This window comes from Myodes glareolus, chromosome 2, assembly GCF_982192425.1.
Source record: "Myodes glareolus chromosome 2, mMyoGla1.1, whole genome shotgun sequence".
NCBI lineage: Eukaryota > Metazoa > Chordata > Mammalia > Rodentia > Cricetidae > Myodes > Myodes glareolus.
In genome coordinates this window covers 105299172-105325183 of record NC_142027.1, presented here as the reverse complement: position 1 = coordinate 105325183, position 26012 = coordinate 105299172, and the positions used below count along the sequence as shown (strand labels likewise).

Genomic DNA, 26012 nt, shown 5'->3' with positions numbered 1-26012 from the left:
GGCCACCCCTACCTGTACACACCGAGACCAGCTCCTATGCATGGGCCTGGGTGTGCGAAGGCCTGGGGAGAACAAGACCACCTGAGGTTGCCTCCTGGTCTTCATTCCTTGCCTAACCTGGTCCTTCAAATCACCCTAGGATTTTACTGGGGACAAAGCCAGCCTTGGCCCATCAGAGCCCCTGCCATCGAACCCACATTGCTATGGAAGACTCAGAATGGGAAGCAGTCAGCCAGTCTGGAAAGGTGTGTGGGTAGGCAGCCCTGGCTCAGTGGTGACCATGGGCCCAGGGATTGTGGAGCTGAACCTGTGCAGCCCAGGTCATCACCAGAAGCAGTATGACTTCTGGGGAACCTAAGACTCAACTGGTTTCCTAGGAAACAGTGCCCCCTGGTGGCCAGAGATGGAACAGTTGCTCACCAGGGCCAATCCTGCTGGGGCAGTCTGGGGAGATGGTGTGCTACAGTAGGAAGGGCCCTTGTCCACCCTGAGACACCGTGGAGGGCAGGAGCCCATCAGAGACAAATCCCACACCAACTGCAATTTCCCCTCGGGAACCTTTATGTCGCCTGGTGGATGAGAACTGGTGGGTCATCTCTGGGGCTACCCATAGGGCCTGCCCAGGATCACAAACTGGGCTATTCCTGCCTGCACCACATGGCTCTATCATCTGTTTGGGATGAGACCAGTCCACCCGGCTGATCTTGGGGTAGAGGACCCAGATCAGGTAGAGGACCAAGCAGGTCAGACCACTGGAGAGAGGCGGCCAATGTGGGTAGCCTGCAGGTGGTCCATCAGGAGGCCTCAGGCTCTGCCCCCACCAGGCCTCCGCTCAACCCCTTAAAAGCCTTGCGCTAAGTACAGGAACCCAGACCACACTGGCCAGGGACAACACAGGACACCAGACAGCACAGAGGGACTTGATGCTTCATTTAAAGTGGCCCTCAGTGTGCTTCGCTGGCACAACAGCCTCTCCTTGTCTATCCAGTGACCAGAGAGTTGGCGAGTACTCCAATTACCAGCACCAGCTGATGGCTGGAGAGAGCTGTTCTCAGTCCCACCCAGCCTCAGGGGGCTCAGGGATGAGGCGATCACAGAGCAGGCTTGCTGGTAGAGCTCGGAATCAGGGTGAGCACAGTGGTTCACATGACAGCCTCCATGTGCAGGATCTTCAGTGCCTCCGAGATCTGAGTGCTGGTGTCGATCTGGCCATACATGCCCACCAGGAAGGCTCGGTGCAGCAGCACAGCTGCGTGCTCTACGGAAAAGTTGAAGTCAGACAGCTGTGGGCCAGCGGCACCTCCCAGGGCAGCAGGTGGGTGCGGGGTGGGTGACTCACCTTGGCAGAGCAGGGTGTACTCTGGGAGGTTCCTGAGGGCCGTCTGTACCACCTCAAAGTCCCGGCTGCCCAGGCAGTACATGAAGGTGGGCAGGAAGTCAGCAGCGATGCTGCAAGAGACACGCTCCAGTGGGTACTGCCCCATAGCCCAGGAGTCTTCCTGGTCTGGCTTGGCTAGCTGGGGGTGACAGTGCCCTCGGTGGGGGCTTTACTCACCTGGGGTTGTTCTGGATGGAGCGCAGCGCGAGGCTGAAGGCCAGGTTGCGGCAAGACTCCTCCGCGGAGCTCATCAGCCGCTGCAAGTTGGTCTGTTCAAGTGGGAGAAGAACGTCACTAGGCAACCATGGAGACTCAGCCTAGTGGCAGCTACATGGACTGTTCCCAAGGTGCCACCAGGGCAGTAGGACAGCCTGCTTGGCTTCCTGTTTCAGTCTGGGGCAGTGCCCGGCTCACATGGCAGCAGGATGAGTCCCTCCTAGCCTCACTCACCGAGAAGAAGCCCAGGACCTCGGGTCTCCGCCGCGACATCTCGTCTATGTCGCTCAGCGCTTCAAGCACATCTGAGAACAATGGGTATGGTTGGGGCATCTAGGAGGACCTAAGGGGTCTCCTTCCCACCCCAAGCAACCCAGAGACAGGAAGGGACAGTCCCCAGACATCCCAGTCCTCCAGAGGCTCCCCGGGATGCACCAGGCACTGGGTGCCATGCCCACTGGTACTGACACTATGCCCTCCTTCCTGTTTGGACTCACACTGGTCCCCAGCGAGGACTTGACAAGGGGCTCACCCTGTGATCAGGATACTTGAAACAGCCCCCTCTCTCAATCCCTCCTTCTCCTCTGAAGATGGACAGGTCTATCAGTCACCCTGCTGGGTCTTCCTTAAGCACCTCAATGCTTCTGGGGTCCATTGTGCTATCTGAGTCAATGGTGCAGTGCACCCAGGGTGGTCTAGGATCAGCTGGCCCACTCACCCTCAACAGCCTGGCCCCGGGAGAGCCTCTTCATGTGCGGAGCCACGTCAGCTACAGTCAGTGGGGTGCAGAGGGAGACACTGACCAGGGGTAGGGAGCCGGCTGAACGCTCATCTGTGAAAAGTTAGCCAGGGTCAGGCAATGGCTGAACACTGAGGGCTCAGCCAGACCTGCAGTCTCCATGGAAAGACTATGCCCATCCCAGAGGCACACTGACTACTACCCAGGACGCAACAGTGTTTGGTACATGTGGTGTTCATGGGGTTGGGAGGTATCATGTGGATGCTGGGCCACTCTGGGAGACACAGCACATGTTTTCCGTAGACCTACAGCCAGCCTAGGAGACCATTCTCTTGGTTCTGTCCTCAGGGTGCCACTCCACATGGGAGACTGATGTCTGGACAGTGTGTCCTCTATGAAATACCGTCTGTGCTTGCAGTCATCAGGCCCACACAGGCAGCAGAGCCCAGCCACAATCACTGAGCCTCTAGGTATCCCTGGCTGAGTCATCACTCACCCGCCAGTGACCATGTCAGCAAAGCGTAGAGCCCTGCCTGTGGGCATGTGCCACCATTAAACAAGCAAGGGGAAAGACCTTGATCTAAGGACCAGCCTGCCCAGGAAGCATCTAGAAGGTTAATGTCTGACATGGGAGCAGAACCCGACATTCCCACAGGAAGGTTCTGATCAGTCAACTTGGTCATGGGACCACCCAAGCACATGCACATGTAAGGTCCCACCAGAACCCTTCCTACATTTCACTCAAGAAGCTACCTCTCCCCTCACCTTCGCCTTCCTCATCCAGGCCTTGTTCAGCTCTCCCGTCCCGGCTGGGCAGGCTGAGCCCTGCCAGCAAAGACTTCAGCATTACCAGGTCACTGTTGTCAAAGGACAGGTCACTGTGGAGAGAGCATGGGTTCACTTCAGGGCAGTGGTTCTTAACCTGTGTGTTGCGACCTCTTTGGCAAACCTTAACCCCTCAAATATTAACATTATGATTCACAACAGTAGCAAATGACAGTTGGAAGGCTGAGAACCACTGCTCTAGAGGCCAGGCAGGGAAGAGACAACGCAGCAGGGCAGGAAGGATTGCCTGGGCTGAGGTCAGTGGGAAAGAGAGAGGTAGGGAGGAGTGAGTGAGGAGGAGCAAGCGGGGATGCGGATGAGGGTTGCAGTTCCGACCAGGACAGTTGTATTTGGACTGCCCCTCCTGGCTCAAGTATGGGGACACCAGCCAGCCACGGCAGGTGTGGGAACTCACTGGAGGGGCTCTGCGTGCTTCTGCAGGAAGGCCACGGCTGCTGGTGCGCTGCAGGCCACATACTTGTGGATGAACTGCACGAACTTGCTGATGAAGGGGGCCAGGTGGCGGGAGGACTTCCGGTAGTTCTATAAAGAGGGCAGAGGCACCAGAGGCTTCCTCAGACCTTCGTGGTGACACATGACCCCCCATGATGACCTTGGGCCCAAAGCCAGGCTGACTGGGGCCCGGTGCTTTGGTTTTTAGATTTTACTGTATGATGTTTTGCCTGAATGTCTGTGCATCACACAAGTGAACCCAAAGTCCAGAAGAGGGTAACAGAACCCCTGGAATTGGAGTTTGAAATGGTTGTGAGCCACCATGTGAGTGCTGGGAACCAAGTCCTCTGCAAGCTGCCAGTGCTCGCTAATCACTGAGTCCTAGCTTCAACCCCTGGGCTGCTGCTGCTTCTTCTTCTTCTTCTTTTTTTTTTTTTGAGATATCTAACCTATATATAGCCTCACGATATTATAGCCAAGGTTGGTCTAGAACTTGCAATCTTCCTGCCTCAGTCACCCAAGGTGTAGGTGCTGCTACACCTGGCTGGCATGACTCCTGTCTTTGTCATAATATCAGAGCGAAGGGCATTTGATGCCAACAAACAGCACACAATGGGGCTTAGCACCAGAGGTCTAGAATATGGGGTTCCCCAAGCAGGAGATGCTGGGGCTCAGGAACCTTAGTAAAGAGTTGGTCTCCAGACAGCGGAGGATGAAGCCACTAGAGGGGTGGCCTGGCTTTGGCCCTCGCTCGAGATTCTCCTGTGGGAGCAGAAGGAAGTCAAGGAAAGACAAGAGGGGGCATGGGTGGATGTCTGGGCTGAGGACTGTGGGGACAAGCTGCCTGGCACCCACCAGGAGCAGGCGGACAAATGAGCGCAGGCAGTCCCACAGAGCCCCCTGGTGCTCGTTCTGGAAGACACGCGGCTGCAGCAGCTCCAAGATGCCCAGTACATGCAGGAAGAAGGCCAGGTGGTTCTGCTGCCGGAACTCCTGGAAGTTCAGGTGTGTGCGGCCATGCAGGAGGGCTGCGATCATGGGTAGGTGCCTGGGGGGCAAGAGAAGGGCACCCGGGGTCACGTCTTCCCACCAGACACCCCAACCTCATGGTGTGCCCACTTCTGTGAGAGTAAGTACCTTAGCAGCAGGATGGGGTGGGCCACAGCCAGCTTCCGACAGGCCATGTTGGCATCGGCCACTCTGCTTTCAGAAGACCGGGAGTCACTGGTGTCTGCCAGGAGCGTGATGAAGCGATGGATGAGCCCGTCGAGCTGTGGGGAGGGGAGACATGAGGGGGAATACTTGTCCATGCACGCTTTGAATTCTTCCATCTCACTGGGCAGCAGCATGCTCAGCATGGACTTTTGGAGATCACGCCACAGGCAGGACCACATGTGGCCTCTCACACAAAGCTGAGGACACAAGCTGACCACCCTACCGAGGTACAGTGGAGTGCTGGCCAAGTTGTGTAGAAAGCAGGCAGGTTCAGGGACACTCGGGGTGACAGGGCACACCCCTCCTGACGGAGGCCATGTTGTCCACATTACACAACACATATGTGCCACCTCCTGTCTGTCCACCATCTGAGCGCAGAGCAGCGAGGGGCAGTGGAAAGCACCCCTATGCATCCAGGCGGCTCTTCCAGGAAAGAGCCTACGACAGCACCCTCAGGGCTCCAGTGAGGTCAGGTGAGATTGATGGCACAGCCCCTCCTCCCACTGCTCAGGGGCTGTGGGCTGCAGGACTACAGCAGACTGTGCCCCTCACCTTGCAGATGCTGCTGCTGGTGGCACCTTCACTCTGCAGCAGGACCTCGGGCACCGGCACCCGGACCTCCGGCCGTTGCAAGTATAGCTGTAATAGCAGGTCTCGGCAGCGCTGGCCCAGCACACTGCAAAGAGCACAGGGTAGAGGGACCAGGTCACTGGGATGATGTGGCCAGGGGAGGGCCACGTGCTGAAGGAGCCACTCTCAAGTGAGAGCAGTCACCTACAGCAAGGGGTCACAGTGGGGACTCAGGTACCTGTCCCCCCATTGTTGGATGCAGCTGGTCAAGTGTTCCGTCACTTTTCCAACGCTCTCGCTGTTGCCTTGGCAGCAGCTAAGCAGCAGGGGCAGCCGGGTCTGGATGAGAGTACGTGCGGCACTGTCCCCATCCTGGCTCCTGGTCTCTGCCTCAGACAGGATCAGTTCCACCAGGCTGAGCAGCTCTGGGCCCTGGACATGGAGCACCAGCTCCTCCCGCCGCTTCTGCAATCAAGTGGCCACAGGTCAGCCCCAGGACATGTCGCCAACACCCACAGGGTTGAGACAACTTGAGACCTGCCTGTGGAGTACGCTGGTCCCGGCCCTGCCAGATCCGTGGAACATGGATGCAGGCCCAGAGGAAGTCCAAGGAGGCTGAAGGGTCGAGCCTGGAGGAAGCAAGCAGCCGCTGAACACAGAGCCAGGGCAAACTTCCTGGAAAAGGGCCTCTGTATAGGGCCCCACTGTCTTTCTGAGGAGTCCCTGGTGCACAATGGGAGGCAACACGGGTCTCCCTGAGCCAAGCACTCCCTGTGTGTTTGTGAGCTGGGCACCTGATGGCTCCTGTGAGAAAACTCAAGCATAGGTTGTGCCCATAGGATGGGCCTGTCACGGCCAAGGGACCACGAGGTCAGATGGGCAGTTTCTCACAGCCCCTCTGCCTCCCATACCACGGCATGGAGTTAAGCCAAATTCTCCACAGATGAGAATGTGGCAAAAAGATAGGAGAGGCTGGATTGTCTACCCTTGGTTAGGGGCTGGGTACCCACCCATATCAGGATCCTGGCCCGGCAGTTGGGGGTATGCAAGTGTCCTAAGGCACTGAGCACACAGGAGACCCCTCAGGAGGTGCTTACTGCCCTGAAGCAAGGTGCAAGAACATAACTCATGGCTCCCAGGGATTTGGGGTTGGCCTCACCTCTGTTCCCGGCTCTTGCCTAGCAGGACACGGATGCAGCGGTGTAGTGTGGACCAGCTGGCTTGGTGTGTGAGGAGGGCGAGGAGGTAGGGGCGAAAAGACAGCACCTGAGCACTTATGTGGCCTTTACCCTGGAAAGGAAAGAAGTCAGGATGGTCTCAACTGGGTCCAGGGACAACCAGTTCTGACGAGTCACATCAGCTGGCCATGCTCTGGTGGGGCTGCCCCGGAAACGGCAGCAAAGGGCTGGGCCTGGCACTATCTCATCTCCGCCATGCCAGGCAGGGTCCCGGGGTTCCATCTTCTCATCTTCCCCACACCTCTGGCTAACCTGGCTTCCTTAGATTTTAGGAGCTGGAGCAACTGTCCTACGCTCACCCCTGCTCCAGCCCCTGTCATACATGTGGCTACCAATGTCGATCCAAAGAGACATGCACCACCAGGGCCAGGAAGGCTGGGCCTGGCTAACCTGCCCCTCCTCTGGGGGCTAAAAGACACAAAGTCTGGAGTGACAGACTGGAGGGCCATGTCCCTGTCACCTTTCTTCGTGAGAAGAGCAGTTTCCGCTGAAGGTCAGGGCAGCTACTGACCACTTCCGGGTCCAGTGTCTCCAGCCAGTCTACAAGTAGCCCAGAGGCTGGTCCCAGGCGCATGGTCTCTGTGCTGTAGGCAGAAGGATCAGAACAGAGAGCGGGCTGCAGAGCCACCACCCTCCCACCCCCTGGCCACATTCCTACCTACCCGGCACCCTCAGCATCCTGCTTGCTAGGGCCTAGGAGCTCATCCTTCTCCTGCAGCAGCAAGGAGCTCACCACCACAATGGGCCCAGAGGCCGAACTCGGGCAGGAGGTCTCCGCAGTGGCTGAGAAAAGCGCTGTCAACAGCTCTTCCAAGTGGGGGGAGCGCACCTCGATGAGGCCCCGGAGCACTGTGGGACAGGAAGCTGGCTGAATCAAGTAGGCCAACAACCCGGAGTTCAAGGCAGACACACGCACAACTCAAGAGGGTCCATGTGGGACACAGGGAATGGGGGACAGTACTGGGCTGGGTGGTACCTTTGCTAATGAGCTCAGGCTCCACAGCACACTTCTCCCCAGACTTCAGGGTGGTAATGACGGCCCGCACAGTGGAGTTGGCCACCTCCAGGTCATGGTGGAAGTTCAGGGCCTCAGCCAGGTGCAGGAGCCCACTGCGCACTGTGAGCGGTGGAGCAAACCATGTGACTAATGCCAGGGCTCTGGTTTGCCCACACACTCTCAGCCTGCCTCTCTGAAGGCATGCCTCCCTCCTTCCCACGTTAACACCAACCAGCCCCTGCCTGCCTACCGCCCTCAACTGCTCACCGTCACTGATCCTGCGTCTTGCTGAGTAGCGAGTAGCAAACAACTTGAGTTGGGCCTGCAAGGGCCCATCCTCCACGGCGGGGCTGTCCAGCCACTGCAGGATCTGCATAAGCACTTTAAGGAAGAGCGAGGAGAAGCCAGTGTCCTGAGGGACAGCACGCTGTGGGGACAGCCAGCCATGTGTGAGCGAGCACACTGGCAAAGGACTCCAACAGCCCTGCCTGGGGACCAGTACCATAGCCAGGACCCCACATCAGCCCACTTGCCACTCAAGTCTCTTAAATGCCAGGATGACCCTGAAGGAGTTTAAAGACCTGTCCCTTGGGGAGAGACCTCCACTAACAAATCATACAGCAGAGAAGAAACACAGGTGTGCACACATTCACAGCACATACAGAGATGCACTCACATGTGTGTGCGCAACACAGCAGACCCAGACCAGTCTGCAGACAGGATGACAGAGACCTCATTCACCCTCCACTACAAGACCCCTGTCCACGCCCGCTCCAGGTAGCTGGCTTTTTACATTTAAGGACAGGGAATCTAGGCCTGCTGAGAAAAGACTGCTGGAGTTGGGTTGGGAGATGCAGTAGGCAGAGTCCATGCATTCCGGGCCACCAGTCTCCCGCTGCCCTTCCCTCCCAACTGCTCATGTGCCAGTGTACCTGGTATTGGTAGAGCTGGCGCATCAGTGGGCAGGAAAGGAAGTGGCTATGGTGCATAGCCAGAGCCAAAGTGCCACCATGTGGGGAGTTCAGCAGGGTGGCCATAGCCTGCAGAAGGCGCACTGTGATGCCCGGCACCTCAGGGTTCCCCTGGCGGACGCGAGCCAACTCTTGGCCTAGGGCTTGCTGCAGTGCCAGGGCAAGGGGGCGTGGGCTGGAGCTCTGCCACCGTGGGTCGGGGCTCAGTGGGAAGATCTGAAAGCAGAAGGTGTGAAGAACGCAGGGGCCCTGTGCCCGTGGCTCCCATGTATACCTCAAGCCCGTCTAATTTGGGCTCAACTGCATGAACTAAGGGACCTGGGATCTGTGCTGGAAGAGTGGCAAAGGACCCCAACACCCCAGAAGTTGCTGTGAAGGGCAGAGGTACCTAGAGCCCACAGAGTCTAGGCTAGAAGCCAGAATCAGACTTCATACTGAGAGCATGGTGAGTGAGTGTATAGTAGTAGCTGGACACACATGCCGTGAGAGACCGGAAGACATACATGTGCAGGGGGTACTGCTGGGAGACCCTCACACGACAGCCCTGGTACCTGTAGGAAGATGCCGGCCAAGTCATCTTCAGGGCCAAGCACCGGAACCTGTGTCCCTGCCCGAGTCCTGCCCTGGCCTGGTGGGGGCTCAGGGCTGCTTTCTGGCTTAGGAGCCTCTGTGCTGTCTGCAGAGAAACAGAAAGTATGTGGCCTCAAAACTTTCCAAACAGCTCCTGGCACCATCCTGCCTGGGCCCACATGGAGGGTAGATAAAAAATAAGAGCCCCACTGGTTGGAGGCTGGTACCAGCCAGGGAACAGCATGCAGGCCAAAGCAGTTCAGCCTAGACAGTAACGTGGTGGTGGTGGTGGGGGTTGTACCTCGTCGGGGTGGCAGGGAGGCCGTGAGGAGTGAGTGGAAGGTCTGGCCTCCGGAAGCTCCTCTCTCGTGCTGCACCTCAACCAGGTGGGCCATGTAATCTGCAAGACATCAGCCAAGGGATCACTGGAGGAGGGTGAAGTCAGACTGCCTTCCCACAGAACAAAGGACCAGAGGCTGCCACACCACACCCAGCAAGCTCTTCTAAGACTGCAGGAGCTAGGTGATGCACACCTGTAATTCCAGCACTCAGGAGGCAAAGGCAGAGGCAGGCAGATCTCTGAGTTCAAGGCCAGAGTGAGTTCCAGCACAGCCAGGGCTACACAGAGAAACCTTGTCTCAAAAACAAAACAAAACAAAAAACAAAACAAAGACTGCAGGAGCTGAGCTACAGATTCCCAGCAGAGGATCCAGGGTTCCCTCCAGCCTCAAAGTCAGTCAGTATGGGGCAATCTAGTATCAAGAGTTCCAGGACCCACCAAATGTAGATGACCCCCAACCTAACAAGAACAGTGTCTAGTCCCATAGGCACCCAGGGCCTCTTACTCTTGTCCATGATGTTCTGCTCCAAGGTCTGGGGATCCTGGGCCACTGCCTGGTCCAGGTACTGCAGCAGCTTGCTCATGCTGGACACAGGGATGCCAAAGGACTGCACAAAGAGCAGCAGCTGCTGGGGCTCCAGGTCCTGCAGGGCTGTGGGCAAGGCATGCTCAGCTGCCCACTGAGCCATTCCAGGTCCGTCACCAGCCCTGGACTCGCAAGGGTAACCCTCAGGTGCCCCACCACAGGGCCTGACAGTGCCAATCTCTACCACATGCGGTCCACTAAGACTTCCATTAGGTAGAAGGTAGGACGTCACCAAAGACCCTATGGCTCACTGGCGTCCAGACTCTTTAGTACACGTTTCACTGGGCTTTTCAAGTTCCCCGGGTCACTCTGAAGTTTCCCTCCCTGCTAAGCTGGACACATGCCCAACCCCTGCTGGGATCCTCTGCTCAGGGCAGCTTGCCTATAGCCCACACGCCCTCCGAGGACTACCCGGAGAGCCCGACACCATCTCTTGTGCCTCTAGAGGCCGGGTCTTTTATAGCCATTTCTTCCCCAGCCCAGCCTTGCTGTACCAGCGTCCACTAGCCGGGGAACCTCAGAGCGGATCATCCGCAGCTTCAGCCAGTCGGGCAGCAGCAGGGCCTCCTCAGAGGTGTCCACCAGAAACGCTGTGGGCAGCGGCTTCTTCTCGGGAAACCAGATGTCCAGCAGCTCATGGAACTCGCCATCTCCAGCTTCAGGGAGGACACAGGGAACAGTGGTATTATCTGCGGAGCCACGAACCCAAGAGGGACCACAGACCACCAAGGGCTATACTTCTTGCAGTGGGGAAACTGAAGTTTTAGGGGAACAGAAAAGGCTCAAATGCAGACAATGACAGGGCACGGGGCCCATGACTTCATGTTACCCTGTCTGTTGTAGGGTGGCAAACAGTATCCTGGGTTTGCGGGTGAAACATAGCTTCCTGTACAAGGTCACCATACTTGCACTCACGTGACCACAAGAATCTCAGCACAAAGTGCCTGTTCTCAAAGTGCCTTCAGCCCTGGGCTCTGTAGAGCCCAGGAGACCCAACAAGATGAGACAGCGTGAAGTCAACCTTCCCTGATGTCCTTTCTCAGGGCAACATGGCAGACACACACCACAGATGACCACCTCTCCCTAAGTATGACAGCGGAACCCACCCACATTCCCCGGAAGTCCCAGTCAGGGCATCTTTTACCCTTTCTACTGTCTCAGGCATAACTGGGTACCTGTGTACAAGCTGCCAGTGACCAGGACCAGAGGGAAGGCTACTGGCTAGAGAAGTTCCAGTCAGCCTGGGCTTACCAGGCTCTGAACTTGGCCACACTGAGTTCCCAGGCAAACCCACAGGACCAGGGGGATAATGGGAGCTCAACTGTACACTCATGCTGCACTCAGCAGCTGCGGTGCAGTGGGCGGGGGCACACCCAAGCTAGGCCACAGGGTTCTTCCCAGACCGTCCTAACTAGAAGCTGAGTTCAGAAAAGCCCAGGACAGTCAGACAGCGGTGGTGCACTCAGAAACTCCGGAGGCAGAGGCAGGTGGAGCTCTGTGTGCTCGAGGCCAGCCTCATCTACAAAGAGAGTTCGAGGACAACCAGGGCTACACAGAGAAACCCTGTCTAGAAAAACAAAAACTGGCAAAAAGCCTGGGACAGACTACTTACCACGGGGTGGGCCCAATGTTAGCAGGATGACCATGGCATGGACCACAAGGATGTGCATGGTGGCTGTCTCCCCACTGGTCCAGCGTAGGAACACTTGGTCCTGAGACTCCGACTGTGAGAGATGGCAGAGAGACAGGCACCAGGTGGCTCAGAGAGTAAGACTGACCCCGGTGTGACAGTTCACCTACCCTGCGCCCCGCTGGGGTATCAGCCCCTAGCTATTGACCGCCTCAGTTCACCGCACACCCTCCTCACTCCCAATGACCACCCCGTCTCCTCTCACCCACTGACTGGGTTGTTGCCCACTGGGCCCTCACCCAACTGTAGACCTCCTCGCCCTCCTTGCTCTTGCGCATGCGCCGTACATAGCGGGAAAACACGGACAGCAGGGCGCTGAGTACAGCATCAGATGCAGTGCTGCAGGAGGGCTTTGCGAAGAGGTGTGCCATGATGGTGGAGCGCTCCACAACCAACCGGGCCACATCCTGAGGGGGGTAAGGGCTGTCAGAATCTTCAAAGACTCCGGCCATGAGTGGCCCAATCTCCTAGATTCCCCATTCACTAGCCCAGCCGGCAGTCACAACATTGGCAACACTGAGCCGCCCCGTCAGAATTTCCTCACCAGGGCCAGGTCGCTGTGTGGGCCTTGCTCCTCCACTGGTGTATGCTGGGACAGGTAGATCAGGTAGGCACTGATGGTCTGGGGGTCAGTCTCCATGTGGATGGCCTGAGGAGAGGGTGCGGATGTCTGAGACGGATCCTGGCAGAGCGTGCAACCGCCCCTTCCCTCCAGGACTGGCTCTGCCCATTCCGCACCTGCTGTAGAGCCAGGGCAGTGCTGGTCCTCACGCTGTCAAACAGGGGCAGCCTGGGCAGGTCCCGCAGCAGCCACTGATAGCCCTGCAGCGCGTCTGTCTCCCCTACATCCTCCTCCATAGGGGGCTCTTTCTCTTCCTTGTCACGAAGACCACCCTCAGACAGAACCAGTGACAAGCCCTGCAGGTACACACACAGACCTAAGACTGCCTGCCCTGGTATGCAGCAGGCCCACCTTATTCTCAGAAGCACGCCAGTTCCCTCAAGCCCCACAGAAACAGGGTAGCTCCTGTGAAAGGGGACTCACCAGCTCCCTATTGCTAACATGACTGAGAGGAGAAAAGGAATATGAGCTGAGTTCTTTAAACTCTGCTTGATTTTGGAGACAGGTCTGACTCAGCCCAGCCTGGCCTCAAACTCACTAAGCAGTCACCTGACCTGGAAACACCCATCTCAGCACCCTAAATGCTGGGATTCCTAGATTGCCCAACACACTCGACATAAAACACGTGCTTGAAGCTTTTCTCTTTGGTGCTAGTGATGGAATAGAGAGCCTGAGCCTCAGCCCAGTATCCTGTATGATATGATATTGCAAACCGCAGTCTGACCAACCACTCTCAGAGTATGTCCATCCAGGGAGAGCCACAGGCAAGAGACAAAGGGCTCCAGTTCTTGCACACTAGACTAGCAGCACCCGAACCTTCTGCCCAGGCAGATTAGAAAATAGGTATGGGGGAGCCAGTGGTTATCCAATACATACTCAGAGAGACAGGCTGTGGCTCAGTGGTAGAGCCCCTGCCTAGAATCCCCCAGAGAGGGGCTGGGGTGTGGCTCAGTGGTAGAACACCTGCCTAGAATCCCCCAGAGAGGGGCTGGGGTGTGGCTCAGTGGTAGAGCCCCTGCCTAGAATCCCCCAGTGAAGGGCTGGGGTGTACCTCAGTGGTAGAGCCCCTGCCTAGAATCCCCAGAGAGGGGCTGGGGTGTGGCTCAGTGGTAGAGCCCCTGCCTAGAATCCCCCAGTGAGGGGCTGGGGTATGGCTCAGTGGTAGAGCCCCTGCCTAGAATCCCCCAGTGAAGGGCTGGGGTGTACCTCAGTGGTAGAGCCCCTGCCTAGAATCCCCAGAGAGGGGCTGGGGTGTGGCTCAGTGGTAGAGCCCCTGCCTAGAATCCCCCAGTGAGGGGCTGGGGTGTGGCTCAGTGGTAGAGCCCCTGCCTAGAATCCCCCAGTGAAGGGCTGGGGTGTACCTCAGTGGTAGAGCCCCTGCCTAGAATCCCCAGAGAGGGGCTGGGGTGTGGCTCAGTGGTAGAGCCCCTGCCTAGAATCCCCCAGTGAGGGGCTGTGGTGAGGCTCAGTGGTAGAGCCCCTGCCTAGAATCCCCAGAGAGGGGCTGGGGTGTGGCTCAGTGGTAGAGCCCCTGCCTAGAATCCCCCAGTGAGGGGCTGGGGTGAGGCTCAGTGGTAGAGCCCCTGCCTAGAATCCCCCAGTGAGGGGCTGGGGTGTAGCTCAGTGGTAGAGCCCCTGCCTAGAATCCCCCAGTGAGGGGCTGGGGACAAGGCTTAATGGTAGAGCACTTACCTAGCATGCGTAGCTGTTAATCCACAGGACCCCCTGCCAATACAGCAAGTCTCTCATACACCAGGCCACACTCACCTTCATGGCCAGCACCCGGGAGGCCACCTGTGAGGAGCCCAGACGCCGGAGGAAGTAGTCGAGCACCTCACACGTGGTCTGCTCATCTGCTTTAGGGCCCAGCAGCAGATCCTGCAGGCGGCCCAGAAGCTGCCGCTGTTTCTGCTGCCTCTGTGGACCAAGAAGAGCTGTCAGGGCCAGTGCTTGGCTAGATCCGGTGGGGTAGACAGCTGCACACACATACCTGTCGCTTCTTGGCCTTCTGTTCCCGGCTTTCGCCCTCCTCATCCTCCTCCCCTGAGGCAGTGGCATCAGCAGCATCGTGTAGCAGGAACTCACACAGGCACTGCACAGGCAGCACATCCAGCGAGCCTTCGCTGGACTGCACCAGATCCGCCAGCCACGGCATGGACTGAGAGGAGGCCTGAGTGGGCAGCATGGGCGACAGCTTACCAACAAGGCCCAGGTACTAGGTCCTGAATCCTCTGGCCTGTGGGTGCTCAAGTGTGCCCTCTGTAGGGTAAGTGGCAAACTGCAGCCGTCAGTGTGCATCTGAACCATCCATGGTGTCTGTTCACCACCAGCATGTATGGACACAGTGCATCCTGACACATTCTGCCTTTGGGAAAACCTCTGGAACCTTCCTGGCCTGTGGCCCCGTCCACCATTCTCAAAGCAGGACCTACCTGGCGCTGGATGATGTGCAGGAGAAAGTCGGGGTTACGGCTGCGGCACAATAGGTGTCCGAGGCGCAGGGACTGGTTGAGGGCCTTCACCTGGTCTAGGATGTGAGGGGGTGGCCTCCGAGGAGGACCTCTGTGTGCCATGGGGGACATGAGAGTCAGAACGCCACACATAGAAAACCAGAGTGCAAGTACAGGAGAGTCATACTTGTCCCCGCCCAGTACAGGAGAGTCATACTTGTCCCCGCCCAGCGGCCCAGGCGGTGACCAGCTGAGGGGTGGACACCTCAGCTAACCCTAGCACCCTAAGGCCTAACCCCAAAGATCCACACCATGGGGGCAGCGTGACTAGCTCAAGGCCAGCTCTGCCTGCTCGCCATCTGTCTTCCCTCACACCTGGGATTGGGGCAAGGAGGGTGGCTTACTGGGGGTCCAGGCTAGTGAGCTGGGACAGGAGGAGGCTGCTGCTCTCGGTGATGGTCTGCTTGGTGGAGGCGGCGGCCAGGTGGCCCTCAAAGGCCAGGATCTCCTGCTTCTCCCTCTGAGAGATCTGCAGCTCACGGTTGATCATCTCGGTCCGTGTCTCCTCATCCGTCAGCGTGCACGGTGGGTATGAGTAGTTACTGGAGACCAAGCATGCAGGCCTAGTACCCACCCCTGCACATGGGCCCCCAGCAGGCAATGCTCAGGGTCAGGCACACAAGGTTGCTGTTGCAGGAGCACAGACCGAGCACTAGGCCAGCAATGACGCTGTCCAGTAACTCCCCCCGCTCCAAGCTCTGGGGACTAAGCATAGAAACTTCACACAGCATGACAGCCACCTTCAGCATGGAATCTAGCTAGTGTCAGATTTCCAGTGTCAACGACACCTGCTCTGCCACAGTATGTGACACCATATCACACCTCACGGGACCCTTGTTCATTATGACAGCCTCATAGAGACGCACAGGTTTCTGTGAGGCAAACACTCCCCTTTCTTTTACATGCTCAAAAATTTGTCTCCTTGAGGAATCCCTTCCACAAGGTTCCATGTCCCATGTCTCCCAAGCATAAACTACACACCTAGTATCCTATACCATAGCCAGACATCTGTTCCTCAATGCCATGGTCATACACACACTCAGTCCCCAATGTCACAGTCAAACACCTAGGCCTCAACATCATGGCCACATACAAGTCTGACCTCCACAATATCACATCCTTAGGCTGCGACCTAACGCCACTGCTGTGTGTGGTGCCTGCCCGGCTGGGCTGGACCAACTGCAGCAGTAATCCTCACCCTGACCCACACGGGCTTCAGCGCAAGAACCAAGACGCTCTGTCAACTGTGCTAACCACTGTGCAGGTCACCATGGCTGTGCACCTGCTGTATTCCCCGTGGGCCAGGCCCACATCCATTCTGCTCCCACTGTCTGCCTGGTTTGTCCTCCTCCCAGTGAGCCGTATGCGAGCTGTCCAGCTCATGTGCACAGGACTCCCATGGTGATGAACCACATTTCCCAGCTCCGAGGAAGGAGATGAGACCAATGAACAACAGACTTGGCTGCAGAAACTGCACACAAGGAGGCAGAGACCAGGGAGGCGGTCCACCCTAGGATGAAGAATGCTCACCCACTTACTTGGTCATCACCATCTCCATGAGCATCTTCAGGGTGGGATACTCCTCCCATGCAGCCAGGCCTAGGGAAGGAAAACAGGAGGTTGCCCACAGCATTTTCTCTGGCCTCATCTGCATGCTAGCTGGCACCTTGCTAGGCTCTGGCCCATGATCTATCTCCCATGGACAGGACAACTCACCGATGTTCTCTGGATTGAAGGCGGCAACAACCAGTAGTAGGGGCCAGGCCTTCCAGTAGAGGGTAGAGATGGCAAGGTTTGGGGGCTGATATCTGGAAGGCAAGGGCATCAAAAGTGTGAGCTCAGTGCCAGGGCAGTTCTGTTCCCTAGAACCCAAGTAAAAAAGCCAGACATGCTGGGTAGTGGTGGTGCATGCTTTAAATACCAGTACTTGGGAGGCAGAGGTAGGAGGATCCCTGTGAGTTCAAGGTCAGCCTGGTCTACAGAAAGTTCCAGGAAAGCCGGGGCTACACAGAGAAACCCTGTCTTAGGAAAGAAAGAAAAAAAAAAGCGCTAGACATGTTTGCACATGCTTGTAAATCCTAGTGCTAGGATGCGGACACAGAAGGAGCCCTGGGGCCCATGGCCAGCCAAACTAATGAGTTTCAAGTAAGAGACCTCGGCTCAAAAGACAGGGACAAAGACGGCGTAGGGAGCAAGACTGAAGGCCTGAGGTCAATCCCCAGGATACAAATGGTGGAGAGAGCTGGTTCCCACGAGTTGTCCTGACTTCCACACACGGCTTTGGCATGTGTACTTTTACATGTATACATGCACACAAAATGAAACAGAAAACACCAGAAGTGCATGCACACACATACCTTAAAACAAACAAACATACAAAAGCTAGAGAGATGGCTCAGCAGGTCTGAGGATCTGCAGTCTAATCTCAACACACACACACACACACACTCTCTCTCTCTCTCTCTCTCTCTCTCTCTCTCTCTCTCTCTCTCTAAATAAGTAAAACAAAAATGTTGAGTTTAAAAAAAGTCTGGGAATATAGCTCAGTGGCAGGGTTTGCCTAGTACATGCAAAGCCCTGGGAGCTACTGTTTGTTCTGAAAATATAATTTAAAGAAGCCAGACATGGATGTGTATGCCTTTAGTCCCAGTACGCAGGAAGCAGAGGCAGGTAGATTTTGATTTTGAAGTCAGCCAAGTCTACATAGTAGCAAGAGACTGTGCCAGAAAAAAAAGGAATAAAGGAAGGAAGGAAGGAAGGAAGGAAGGAAGGAAGGAAGGAAGGAAGGAAGGAAAGGAGGAAGGAAGGAAGGAAATGAAAGAAAAGGCCCAAAAGTCAGAGACCCCAAAAAGAAGGATGAGGAATGGCTCACACAGGAATGGTGGCTAGCAGTTGTGGCCCTGGAAGCCAGCTCCGCCTCAGCCTTGCTGATGCAAGGCCAACCTGCCGGGAACAGGGCTGCAGTCTTACCCCGGTGGCAGCTGGATATTCTCAGGGTGGTGGTAGGTGCACAAATTCAAAACCGCGTCTATCAACTGGATCCGCTCCACCTTCAGAACTTCCACATCTGAAACTCAAAGGCACTGGGTTCTAGAGTCTGGCCCAGCTCTCGGTGGGCAGTGGGGAATAAGTAGGAAGAGAGACTGGGACTTTGCTCCAGGCAAGGTATGTGTGTGACTGGTACCACAGCATGGTGGGCCAAACCAGAGGAAGAACAGACAGGCAAGGCACTGACTGTGCAGGTGGCAGAACCCTGACAGCAGCCCACCCTGGGTCTGAGAAGCGGTGCTGTGAGAACCCAGAACAGGAAGCTCCATGCTCAGGGCCACTCCACCTCCACGCCAGGGTCCACCTTGTGGGAACACGGGTGAACTGCAGCGCCTGCCAGAGCACGGGGGGACCTCTAGGTCCTCAGTCTGGGCCCCTGACCTCCTGGAGAACAGTCACAGCTACACAGGGGGTGTGAGACCCAGCTGGGATGGTGACACCTCAGACTCATGTGGAGCGAGGGGCAAAGCCAGGGGTGTTACCGTCAGCTTGTACAGCTGCGGCTCGCTTCACAAGGTGGTCAGCCAGTTCCATGGCGTCTGCAGGGCCAAGAGGCAGCTCTCGGGACAGTCCGATGACCAGGATCCTCATCAGGGTGTCCTCCAGAATGGGAACCTCTGAGCAGAGGCGCAGGAAAAAACTGCAAGTGATGTTGGGAGGATGGTGAGGGCCACTGGGGTCTCCGTGGCCAGTGGCCCGATTCCAGGCCACCTTTCACAAACGCAATCTTCTTCAGTCGAGGGACCCACGCGGGGAATGCACACTAGGTCCTGGCCTTTAATGGCTGGACAGCCAGTGGGAGATCACTGCTCCTCTACCTCATGGTTGCTCATCCATCAGTGGATGGACAGGCTGTATAGAACCCCTGGAAAGCAGCTGGGAAATGTAGCAGCTAGGGTAGGAAGAGAGCTTGGGGTACAAGAGGACAGCAGTGTCTACTAGCTGGACTGGACAGTGGGGGGCAGGGCAGATATGCAGGTGGCCAGTGGGTCAGAAGGGATAGCCAGTCAGCCAAGGCAGTGCAGAGTGGAAGGGGCTGCCTAGGGCTGGGACCAGGGAATGGGGAAGAGGCAGGAACTGGGGCAGATCCCACTGTAGGTGAAGAACAGTACAGGGCTGGCAGGATGGGCTAAGCAGGCACCCACAGGCTGCACCCTCTGGCTGCCCCGCCCACCCCAGCTCTCACTTGCGGTCGCTCTCCGGTGGCCAGTTATCCCACTTGTAGTAGGTCTCGGGCTGCTCGGTGAAGAGCACCTTGTGGAGGCTGCGGGGACAGAGCAGGTGTCGATCAGGACGAGGCTGGGAAGGGAGTCTCCACCACAACAGTGCCCCACACGGACAACCCTGGCAAAAGCCAGTGATGGAAAAGTGCTTGGGGCTTCCTAACTCCAAAGCCACCTGCCCACAGTGGCCACGAGTGAACGAGTGACATCGATGGGGGCTCTGTGACAACAGTGGCCCACACATGGTCTCATGCTCAGGGCCCTTCTGCTGTCGACCAGTGTCGGGGCTCTAAGGTCCAGTCAGTGGCTGCAGCAGAGGTAACAAAGCAGCACCAAACAGGCAGCACTGTGAGGCTGATAGGTGACCTGACTCTTACCAATGCACATAGTCCTTGGGGGCAAGCTTGCTGATGGAGGGGACAACAGTGTGAAGCCACCATACTGCGTCACGCTGGATGGCTGCGATCTGGTTCTGGAATGTGCGTAGCACCTCAAGATCTAGGAAGGTGAGAGGCTCATGGGTGCCCTTTGGCCATGGCTTCAAGCAGGCCAAGCCACTACAGAGACCACCCCTGTCCCTGTTATGAACATCCCACCCCACTCTGGGCCTCAAAGATCAACAGGACGCCTGCAGCCAGCAGGTCCCAAGCACAGACAGTCCTCCCAGCCAGACGGCAGGAGGGCACTGCTGCTGCTGGAAGCCCCTCCACCTCCGCCAGAATCCATGCTGAGGCACCCCCCTCAACACACACACACACACACACACACACACACACACACTGTCTCCAGGAGCCAGCTCAACTTCAGGAATGTGCAATTACTCAAGGCTTCCTTCTTTTTTGTTTGTTATTTGCTTGTTTGTTTGAGAAAGGGTATCTCTGTGTAGCTTTGGAGCCTATCCTGGAACTCACTCTGTAGTCTAGGTTGGCTTTAAACTCACAGAGATCCATCTGCCTCTGTCTCATGATGATTAAAGGGATTAAAGGCGTGCGCCACCACCGCCCGGCGAGGCTTGGTTCGCATGCCTGCATCTGAAGACCCCCCAGCCCAGCAGGTCTTACTTCTCTTCTCTCCTTTGTCCCAGGCGACGCCAGCCTCTTTCACCTGGGCTGTAATGCCCAGCATCATGGACACAGCCAGCACATCCGTGATGTGAACCACAAACCGCTCCTACAGGCATACAGGGTAACAAGGCTGGCATGACCAAGGGGCCCTCCCACAGGTCCCACATGGCATAGAGACACGAACACACAGACAACATAGAGGAGGCCAGCATGTCCACACATCTAGAGACCACCATGCTAAGCTAACAGCTAGCAGAAGCAGGCCTTGGGGTTAAGGAGATGGCCAGGCTGAGCTAGCTCCCGATTAGGTTACTAGGAAAGAATTCAACCAACCGAGCTAGACAAAACCCTCTCCCAATGGCAGACTGCCACCAGGGTGGACTGCCGTCCTGCCCAGGACCGTGGAGATCTCCCAGCCTCCCTGCTTCATCTGCTCAGCAACGCCTCCTCCATCTCTTGCTCTGCACCCCCAGTCAAGCAGACCTCTTACTAGGGTGCCCTGTCCATCCTCCCAGTCATTCCACAGTTCTGCCAGCTGCAATGTCCACATTCATGTTGGGGTCACCAGCTCCCCAGCTTGGTCAGCCCCTCCCCATCCTTATGAGGGATGGAGCAACACTTCACACTTGGATGTGTGAACCACTGAGCCCACGTCTGCACACGAGCCTGGCATGTGGCCATCCCTACAACAGGGTAAACCTGTCAAGGCCAGGAAAGTGCAAAGTGGGCAGTGGTGAGCAGGGGCCACAAGGCACCTTAAATTCCATCTCCAGGTACTGTGGCTCCTTGCGCTCCTGCATGAGTCCCAGGCAGAAAGCTTGGAAGTTGATCTCATGCTTGGTCTGCTTGATGATCTCGCGCAGCAGGGCCCTGGAGGCACGGAGGTAGTCATCCTTGTTGGTCAGCAGATCCTGGAACACCATGGCTAGAAACTGAGACAGAGAGGAACCACAGAGGGCTGGGGTCAATGGCTATCCAGGTCCCTTTGTCATACCCATCAACCTGGCAGTTCCTCCTTGTGTAGTTCCACAAGTCCCCAGCCTCAGCTAGACATAAACCCGTGGGCTGGCCCGTGCTAAGTGTCCGCACCTTGGGCGCCAGCTCAGAGCTGTGTTGCAGCACAGTGTAGAGAATCTGCATGTTGTTGGGGTTGCGAGCATTGGAGAGCTCGTTGAAGATCACAAACTTGATGGTTGTGCCCAGGTTGTCCTTGTGTGCGTTCAGTAGCTCCCTGGACACAAGAGCCGAGCAGGTGAGGAGGCACAGGCCAGGCTTCCCCTGCTCCCCACTGGCCACTGCCCCAGCTGGCCACACACCTGATGCAGAGCATATAGTGATTGAGGAGCACCTTGGGCTTGAGGCGGATCTTGATCAGGTGGGAGATGGCATCCATGTCTTCTGGCCCATGCGAGTTGCAGTTCATGCACACAGACATCAACAGGTCCTGCGCTGGCCTGGTCAGCTGCAGGGAGGCCAGGAAGACCACTGAGCACACCACCACGACAACCCAGACCCCCAAGGAGGGCCCCCATGAACTGTTTCACCAACACAGCGCACCTTGGGGTTCTGCAGCCACATCTCCAGCCGCTGCACGGCCAGCAGTCGCACCTCCTTGTAGCCACAGGTGGCTGTGAGCAGCCGCAGGAGGTTCCTGGACACGTTGTCGATGGGCTGGCGACGGTTCAGCTGGTCACGAAGCATGTCCAGAACATACTCTTCTACGCTCTCTGTGAGTTCATCGTACCTAGGCCAGAGGGGGGAAAGGGAGGCCAGGAAGGATGCCAGCTCCAGGGCCCCCACGTTGGTCTCCTGAGACTGAGGCTGTCAGCCCACCTACCTTGGCATGAGCTGCCCCTCCTGCTCAGGACTTAGTTTCTCCTCAGCAATCAGCAGTTCTGTCTGACTGTCCTCCTCTTCTGTCAATGAGGGGTGGGGGCTGCTGCCTGCAGGCACCATGGGAGCCAATGGGTACCTTTCCCTCCAAGAGATGTTGGTGGGCAATGCCCTTGGACCCCACCCAACATCTGACATCTCTTACCTGCACCAAGGTCACCTCCACCGCGGGCCCCCTCTCCCTGTAGCAGCACACTCTTTGGGGGCATCTTGGTGTTGAAGGCTGTCTGGATGTTATCCACGAAGGTGCGGCAGTGAGGGCTGTCCACCCAGATGCGCTCACCCAGTGAGTCCTCAATGTACACCTGCAGTTGAGTTATGTTTGGACCCTGCCTGATGCTGGCCAGGTACCCTCGTCAACACCCAGGGAGGAAGGCTAGCACACTGGGAGCCTCGATTCGCTTCCCTCACTTGTATGGGTCTCCAGAATCCTTCCTTCTACAATGCTCTGCTCCCTGAGTCCCTGAAGGGACGACTCACCTTCACAAAGATCTCAGGCCAGTTCTCATCCTCCTCGTAGGCGGCCATGAGAAGGTTGCAGGCCAGTACAGACACTAGACTGTTCCCTTTGGCCTTGAAATTGACAGAGGCATCTCTCCGCAAGAGGCTGCACAGGGCCTGAAAGGATGGTAAAGTCACAGTTGTCATGAGATGCTCACACCACACAGAGACAGCAGCAGGTCCAGGGAGGGTGTGGAGAGCAGGCTGCCAGTCTCACCTCAATGACACCCTCTGTGGCAAAGATGTTGGGCTTGATCTTGGCCAGGTACATGAGGCTCAGGTAGAGCGTGCTGTCAGGCTTGGCCCGTGTCACCTTCAGCTGTTTCACCGCCCCACACAGCACTCCCTCTATCCTGTCGTCATTGCCCTCCAGCTCAGCAGCTTCAATCTCATCGAGCAGTACGGTAGGAAGAACTGACCACACGGGAGGTTCAAGTTAGAGCAGGGGTGGGGGCAGAGATCACACCCAGAGCCACAGAGAGGAGCAGACAACTAGAGGCAACACAGACGAATCTCACCAGCACATGAAGGCTCTGAGTTCCCAGAAGCCACACACCCAGGGTTAGAGTTAGTGCCTTTCTTCCCAACCCATGTCCTCACAAACACTATGCAGGTGCTTTATCATTGAGCCACACTCTAGCCCCTTACCAGGGGATTCTAGGCAAGGGCTCTACCACTGAGCCACACCCCAGCCCCTCACTGGGGAATTCTAGGCAGGGGCTCTACCACTGAGCCACACCCCAGCCCCTCACTGGGGGATTCTAGGCAGGGGCTCTACCACTGAGTCACACCCCTGCCCCTCACTGGGGAATTCTAGGCAGGGGCTCTACCACTGAGTCACACCCCAGCCCCTTACTGGGGGATTCTAGGCAGGTGCTCTACCACTGAGCCACACTCCAGCCCTCACTGGGGGATTCTAGACAAGTGTTCTACCACTAAATAGCTGGTTGACCTTGAACTTTCAAGTTACTTGCCTCAGCCTGCCAAGCAGTTGAGGTCCCCCACACCTGGCTACTCTCTGAGCCTTTCAAATGACATCTCAGTAACAAGGGATAGAGTAGCTTTATGAGACACAGCTTCAAACGCCTGCAGGACAGGATGCTCGTCCTTTGGGCTCTCACACGGAAGCCTCCTAGAAAGTGCTTTAAGCAGGCATGCAGACAGCGGTGTCTGTTACTGGAGTGTTAGGTGCTCAGAGCTAGTGGGTGACAGGTCTATGCTACAGGCATCATGGAGCTGTTACGAGTCCCCGAACGGGGCTGGGCTGTAGTTCAGAGGTAAAACACTTGCCTTGCATGCACCAGGACTTAGGCTCAATCCTGGCACCATCAAAGAAGTCACTGGATAAGTGTCAAGAAGCAGGGAACAATTAAATAGCTATTCAATGACAAGTGTTAGGAACAGGGCAGTGGGCGCAGTTATCTCCCCTCTAAGGTCTCTTTGGTGCTATCAGGAAATGTTTTCCACCTGGAAAACGGCACCAAAATGCTCCCTGTCCCCGAGGGAGAAACTGTGGGGAAAAGATCTCCTCCCACTTGAGGACCAGAACCACTTGGGTGCCAGCACACCTGGTGCACCCGCTCCAGCAGGGCTCAGGACAGTGTTGTTAAAGAGGGGCATGCCAAAGACATGCCAGAAAAATGTTGGAATGATGAGGCCAGAGCAGTGTGGGGCTGGGAGGCACATCTGTGCACAATGTCAAGAAGCAAGCCCACAGGAAGCCAAGAGCTCATCACACCACTCCTGCAGAAGACCCCGCCGTGCTAACAGACCCAGGCTTGAAGTGGCCCCAGTGGGCACTGGGGTGATGGACAGGATGAGGGAAGTTCTCTGGGCAAGGAAGCCGTCTCATCTTACCTTCAATGGGTACCACGGATGGCTCTTTAATCGAGGGAGAAATGGCTCGTTTTTCTGCAACCGCAGCCTCAGCCAGACGTCCCAGGGCACTCAGTGGGGGAGTGGATGACAGTTTGGGGCGCTTAGTGAGGCCAGTCAGCGCGGAGGCACTAGTCAGAGAGGCTGAAGCATCTCTCTTACGCTCTGAAGGCAGCCCCGAAGGGGCCGGTTTCAGCAGCGTGGATGCTGTCTTTGATTCATTGGCCTGGCCCTTGGATCCCAGAGCAATAAAGTCTCCAGGGGGAGGATGCCCTGCAGAAGAAAAGAACACCCACTTTTGTGATACCCACCCTTAGAGAGGACAAACAAGACCCAGAGGAGATAAAAGTAGAGCCCAAGATTATTCAGCAAGACCTCGCCAGGGCCAGCAGTGGCTGACCGTTATCCAGTGCTGACCACAAGCCAAGCCATCTCTAACTCACAAGTACCGGTCTACTTAATTCTCAATGAGTTTCTTCAAAAGGAGTAAGAACCTCACTTTACAAATAGGCACGGCCAGGAAGTGGTGGCACAAATCTTTAATCCCAGCACTCGGGAGACAGGTGGATCTCTATGAGTTTGAGGCCAGCCAGATCTATAAAGCGAGATCCAGGACAGGCTCCAGAGCTACAGAGAAACCTTGTCTTCAAAAACCAAGCCCGCCCAAAGCAAAACAAAACAAATAAGACCCGGAGGTTAGGTAATGAGTCCACTGTCACACAGTGAGCAAGAAGTAGCTCCAGGACCCCAATTAAGATCATCTGGCTTCAGGGTCTGTGATTCTGGTCAAGGCACCCTGTTTTTCCAAGATGTTCAGCAGAGCATGAATGGCCTTGGCCTTCAAGGGCCTCCAGGGTAGCTATGTCTGCAGGAACCCTGGGTTGGGTACCCATTCCTGCAGGAATGCTGTTTTGGATAACCATGCCCTGCAGTAGCCCTAGGTTAACTGTGCCCCGCCGCGCATGGGAACGCACCTGAGGGCTTGGCGGCCGCGCTGGGCCTCCGTACGGTGGTGGGCTTGGCTCGGTTCATCCTGCCCGCGGCCCTGGCGCCCCTCGCCGAAGCGCCGTCACCTGGGAGGAGGCGACGGGAGTCACTCGCTCGCTCAGTCATTCATCCCTCGCGCTGTGGCCACTGAGCTGAGTGCCCAGGGCCGCTCGCTGGGGTAACAGAACGGGACCGGGTGCAGAGCACACGCGGCCGGGCGCGGAGACGGATGTCACCGCAGGGAGTGGAGTTCACTTGGGTGCACGGACCTCTCACCTCCTGTACATCATTCTACAGGACCGCAGTACGGTCGCTCCGGAAGTGGAAACTGATCAGCGCTCGCTTCCAGCGCCGATTTTTTCACATAACCGGAAGTAAAACAGACTCGAAAGTGAGGAAGAGACAAGAGAGAACCGCAGAACGTGCACACACTGTGTGCACCGCCCTCTGGTGGTAGGAGGCTGGATAGACCGTCCCCGCGTCAGTCTGAAAGTTCCGCTA

General features: G+C 56.7%; 1 protein-coding gene across 2 annotated transcripts; it reads right to left on the bottom strand.

Moving 5' to 3' along the window:
* Nucleotides 1–913: 913 nt before the first annotated feature.
* Nucleotides 914–25849, bottom strand: Ints1 (integrator complex subunit 1). 2 transcript variants are annotated; one of them, XM_087903347.1, is made up of 47 exons: nucleotides 25499–25849; nucleotides 24507–24797; nucleotides 22867–23063; nucleotides 22629–22766; nucleotides 22294–22453; nucleotides 22094–22198; nucleotides 21813–22006; nucleotides 21572–21717; nucleotides 21345–21486; nucleotides 21011–21187; nucleotides 20253–20361; nucleotides 19569–19689; nucleotides 19155–19232; nucleotides 18451–18608; nucleotides 17891–17987; nucleotides 16637–16728; nucleotides 16459–16519; nucleotides 15265–15462; nucleotides 14843–14972; nucleotides 14401–14580; nucleotides 14178–14327; nucleotides 12527–12706; nucleotides 12333–12437; nucleotides 12028–12195; nucleotides 11711–11822; nucleotides 10593–10754; nucleotides 10018–10164; nucleotides 9474–9572; nucleotides 9154–9278; nucleotides 8564–8818; nucleotides 7899–8058; nucleotides 7611–7751; nucleotides 7297–7483; nucleotides 7095–7218; nucleotides 6556–6686; nucleotides 5938–6025; nucleotides 5635–5861; nucleotides 5379–5502; nucleotides 4749–4882; nucleotides 4467–4659; nucleotides 3574–3701; nucleotides 3099–3211; nucleotides 2313–2426; nucleotides 1829–1899; nucleotides 1556–1647; nucleotides 1340–1449; nucleotides 914–1258 (listed from the first exon to the last, which is right to left on the bottom strand). In XM_087903347.1, exons 1-47 carry the CDS (start codon nucleotides 25635–25637, stop codon nucleotides 1143–1145), a joined length of 6669 nt encoding a protein of 2222 aa, XP_087759473.1. In that variant the 5' UTR covers nucleotides 25638–25849; the 3' UTR covers nucleotides 914–1142. The 2 variants fall into 2 exon arrangements, with proteins under 2 accessions (XP_087759473.1, XP_048292876.3); XM_048436919.3 differs by having other exon boundaries at nucleotides 21813–21999; nucleotides 22093–22198; nucleotides 25499–25848.
* Nucleotides 25850–26012: the final 163 nt, after the last annotated feature.